This window comes from Populus alba, chromosome 7, assembly GCF_005239225.2.
Source record: "Populus alba chromosome 7, ASM523922v2, whole genome shotgun sequence".
NCBI lineage: Eukaryota > Viridiplantae > Streptophyta > Magnoliopsida > Malpighiales > Salicaceae > Populus > Populus alba.
This window is the reverse complement of record NC_133290.1, coordinates 5,397,496-5,402,572: the sequence shown is the minus strand read 5'-3', so window position 1 is coordinate 5,402,572 and position 5,077 is coordinate 5,397,496. Positions and strand designations below refer to the sequence as shown.

The 5,077-nt window shown below is 32.7% G+C and overlaps 1 protein-coding gene across 1 annotated transcript; it reads right to left on the bottom strand.

Annotated features, from left to right (window-relative positions):
• On the bottom strand, nucleotides 1-1,248 carry LOC118047765 (salicylic acid-binding protein 2). Its single transcript, XM_035057131.2, has 3 exons — nucleotides 790-1,248; nucleotides 565-675; nucleotides 1-462 (listed from the first exon to the last, which is right to left on the bottom strand). Exons 1-3 carry the CDS (start codon nucleotides 1,162-1,164, stop codon nucleotides 184-186), a joined length of 765 nt encoding a protein of 254 aa, XP_034913022.1. The 5' UTR covers nucleotides 1,165-1,248; the 3' UTR covers nucleotides 1-183.
• Between the last annotated feature and the right edge of the window lie 3,829 nt (nucleotides 1,249-5,077).

Sequence of the window (5,077 nt, the reverse complement as noted above, 5' to 3'; positions counted from 1 at the left end):
GGCACGAACGGCGCGCTTGCAATTCAAAGAATATTCCTGAGAAAATCTAAAAATGAAGCCAACATCTATCTCTTTATTTTATTTCAACAGACATCCTATTATATATTCATATAGGCAGCCTAGAACCAGATACAAATGTTGAACGTTATTACATTTATAATTAGCGCACCAATTACCAACAATCTATGCATGCTTGCGTGCAAACTCCAGAAGACATTGACAGAGTTCTTTAGGCCTAGAAGCAATTGCCATATGATCTGCTGGAATCTCCATCACTTCCTTAACCTCGTTGTGTTCAATCATGAAGCGCTGCAATGACGGAACCACCAATAAATCTTGAGTACAGACAACATAATCTCGCACAACCGATCCAAATTTCTCCTTCGTGAACTTGTTTGCCTTGGCCAGACTTTCAAGAAACAATGATCCTGATCTCTTTAGAAGCGTCTGGAGACTGAGATCCTGCAAACAAGACAAATATCATCACTACACTAGTTATTGCAGTCAAACAGATCAGTCCAGGATCGAAAATCAATTTGTAATCAGATTCATGAGCAGCCGTACCTCAGGGGAGGCAAGGTTAAAAGCAGTGGACTTCATGAATGCCTCATATCCCGCCGTTGAAGACACTACACTCTGCCACCCGTCTGCCACGGCTGGGCTATTTTCAATAAACTAACAGAAAGAACACAATGTATAAGGGTTAATTGAAAGTTAGAGATGATTGGTAATGCCTTTTCGTTTGCATGTTTTCAATTAAACTGCCTTAAATAAAATGAATTGCGGTACCTTCTCTAACATATACGATGGCCTGTGCTCGGTATCAGGCAAGAATGCTGTAACAAAAACAGCTAGAGAAATCTTCTCTGGGAACTTCTCCATAGCAAAAGCCACGTTTAAGCCGCCTAGACTATGAGCCACCAATACAACCTTTTCATTTTCAGCTAAGTTGGCCATGAACTCGATCAAGGGCTCATTATACTGATCAAAAGTAACAACTTCTTCCAGTGTTTTTGTGTTCACCCCTGATGCACTCATGTCAAGGGCCGTGACAGAGTGGCCAGCTGCCTCTAGCATTGTCTTCACCTTGTACCATGCCCAAGCTCCTGAAGCTGAACCATGGATCAAAACAAAATGCGTTGTTTGATTGTTGCTATCTCCCATTTTTCTTTTCTTTTTTGCTGATTGATAGTACTCTAAAAAAAGTAAAGGCTTTTGGTTTCGCTTGACAGTACGTGATATTTTCGTAATGCCTTGATTGTGCTTAGTAATGTCGTTGCTTGGTGGTATTTATAGAGAGTACCGTCTGTTGAAAAGTTGAAAGTGGGAAATGTCAAAAGTCACGTTTTTTTTTTTTTAATCAAGAACTCCTAGGCATTAGTTTCTTTGACAAGTCAAGTCATGCGTTCAATCTTTTGATGGTATTAACATGCAATATTGGGGAGGAAGTGCATAAAATAATTTTGAAATTCAACAATTAAATATATATATTCAAGATGAAAAGCAGCCATGCTTCCTTCGTTGAAGAACTTCAAATAATATGACCAAGAAGATAGCTTGTTCTTGGAGAAGTTAACTCCTCAAATACAAACGCAACTCTTTCTTCTGTAAATTCTTTTGAAAATTAACATCTCACGTAACTACATAAAATACTCATTTTATCTAGTTTATGTATATATATAAGGCTATATAGCCTATTAACTTTATAATATTTATTTCAGGAAATCTGTTTCATTCTCATAACCCGATCCGTTCAAAAATAATAATCAAACATAATTTCAAATAATTAGCAAAGAGACTGTTACAAACAAAACTCTTTCGTTCTTTTACTTTTCAAATATTTAATTAGATTTAAAACAATGGGTATCCTGTTTTTTACCCTAGCTACTTGAACACAAGTAGTCTTTAATCAAGCAATAAGAAATAAAATATCAAACATCTTTGAAAAATTCTATAAACCTATTTTTCTCGAGTTTCCATCAGTCTCACACTGCATGCAACAACAGCAAAGTAGGAATCTGGTTTCATGGCCAGCAATAAGAACCGTTTTCACAGTTGAGCTGTTTTCAAAATTGAAACTTGTGCATAAGCTTGGGTTCTCCTTTATGGGCTGATTCAAAATTTTCTATTTTTTTATTGGATTTTTAATTCCTTCAAGAGTTTAATTTTATTTATATGTCAAAAGTCACATGAAATTCAACGATTTTAAATATATATTCATGATGAAAAGCAGCCATGCTTTCTTCGTTGAAGAACTTCAAATAAAATGACCAAGAAGATAGCTTGTTCTTGGAGAAGTTAACAGCCATGTTTTCGTCGTGGAAGAACTTCAAATTAATATGACACTACTTTGAACATGATTAGTCGTTTCAACAATTTTATACAAATACTAGAAATCTATTTCGTTTTCGTAACCGGATCCGTTGAACAATTATCGTTTGAGTTAGTGCTGTCAAAAAAATAGGTATTTCATAGATTGGAAGAATGAAAAGTAAGAGATGTCCGAGTACTAATAACTGGATATGATCACCACATAAGTTTACCTTCACCCCCAAAAAAAAAAAAGAGTTTGACCGAAGGTGATGACGATGAAAAATACTTTCATTGTTCCTTTACTTTTCAAATATTTAATTAGATGTTTATAACAATGGGTATCCTGTTTTTACCCTACTTTGAACATGAGTAGTCCTTTCTAATTTTTTTAACTTTCCTTCTAATCCAGAAAGTTGTTTGCATGATGAGGCCCCCCAATTAATGATTTTTTAAATTTAGTCCCACCCTTTATTTTCTAATGAATAAAAACACATACAACACATTCCGGATCTGAAGTTTTTTATAAATGAATTCAACGCTTTTTTTTTTCAAATAAAAAAGGATCTAGTTTTTTCTTTTTTTAAAAAAAGAGGCTTGAGAATTCTAAAAAGGTACATGCTTTAGGTTAACTATAAAATTGTTGATGTTAGTTGGATTAATATTACATTTTGCAAATGTAACCTATGATGAATAATTTATATAATATGCAAAGTACTCCTCCAACTTTTTGGTGGCTAATTTAACATAATTTGTTTTATTGTGAACATAAAGTATATATATTAAAAAGTTTTAAATCCTTCAAATCTTACATTAAAAAGATACTATGTTATTCTGTTAAGTTAAAGTATTTTTTACCAAAATTATTTTTACCCCACATTAGAAAAACATATTTTTTTTCTTATGAATATAAAGTATATATATTAAAGGGCTTCAAATCTCACATTGAAAAAAATAACATTTTTCTTAGGAATATAGAACATATATACTAAAGGGTTTTAAATCCAACATTGAAAAAATAAAACATTATTCTAGTATTTATATAGTAAACTTTGAAAAGGATTAATAACCAACTAAAAAAATAAAAAAAAAATGGTTCTAGGAGAAAAACCAATTAGAAAAAAAAAAAAAAAAAGGTCTCATTTAGGTTTGCCCAGGTCACCTAGATCACGAGTTAACCCATTAGGTCGACCAGGTTTAGCCGATCTTTTGCCTTACCCAGAACAGTTCAATCACCGAGTCGACTTGTCAGGCCGGTCTAAGTTTAATAAATAAGTTTCCAGCTTTGTTATTGCTTGGGATCGTATTTCTTGAAACAGTACAGTGAAAGCTGTAATTTTAGCGTGGAAATCATTTTTGGTCTTCAGATATGGAGAAGAAAGATCACAACCTTTGGTTCGATGGGGCTTAGGTGTTGTTTTGGATAAGGACGGACTACATGTTTGAAAAAGTGAGGGTTTTCAATTGAGAGGTGGAAGACAATCCACAATGTTGTTTAAAACAAAATAGCACCGTTGGATTATCCCTAGCCCAAATGGGGCTCACACACCTTTGCGCCATTCCAGCCCTTAATTTTTTGATATCATGCAATAAACCCCTCTCAATTAAACCTAATTCTCAGGATTTTTCTCAATTTCATCCCTGGAGATTTCCAATTGAACCCTTAACTTCAGCGCCACTTCCAACTTGATCTTTGGTTTTAAGATTCATCAATTTGCCTATTAAGTAGCCTTCAAACTTTCAGTTTCTTGCAATTTGATCATTGATTTCACCAAATTGAGTTTGGATATATAAATTAAATTTAGCCATGTAAAATTTCAATCTTCTCAATTAAGCTCAAATTAACCTTCCAAACTTAAGTTTCACAATTAAGTTCCTAACAAATTTAATTTGACCTCTTAAAATTTTAATTAAATCTTTGCACTTAATTAAATCTTTTTAATTTGACCAAAATTAATTTTTAAACTTAATCAACCTTTAATTAGGTCCATGATTTAATAAATTAGCCTATTAAAAGTCTAATTAAGCTCTAAAACTTAATATTTAGGCAAATTCATCCAATAATAACTTAATTTGACCTTGAACCTGTATTGTCCATTAGTTTTGGGTACAATAGGGTACAATTAGACTGCCAATTTGGTTAAAAATTCTAGTTTAGCTCCTCCATGTGTTTGCAACCCTTCTTAACCTGTTTCAACCATGTTCATGGTCTTTTTTTTTTCATGTTTTTAATACTGAAAGAAAAAGATAATTTTGGAGAAAATCCAAAATTAGGTTATGACATCATGGATAGGCATACATGTTTCATCATTGATAACCATTTGCATATGGTCACGTGTATTTGATGTAAGTCTGAAATATTTAAAAGATTCAAAGAATTTAGAAATGGTGTTGAAATACAAATTAGAAAGAATATTAAAATACTTCAGGTGGTGAATACGTCAACCAATATTTTCAAGATTATTTGAAAGAGAATGAGATTCTCTCATAATGGACACTTTTTAAAAAGAGAAATTGCACCCTATTGGATATGGTGCAGTCCAAGATAAGCTATACAAACCTTGAACCTTCTTTTCTAAGGCTATATCCTACAAACTACAACTAACCTTTTAAACAGGGTTCCATCAAAATCTATTAATAAAACTCCATATAAGATATGGAATGATAAGAGACCAAACGTATCATACTTAAATATTTGGGGATGTAACGCTTGTGTGAAGCGTATACCATCTAAAAACTAAGAGTTAAGTCAAATAATTATAAGTTT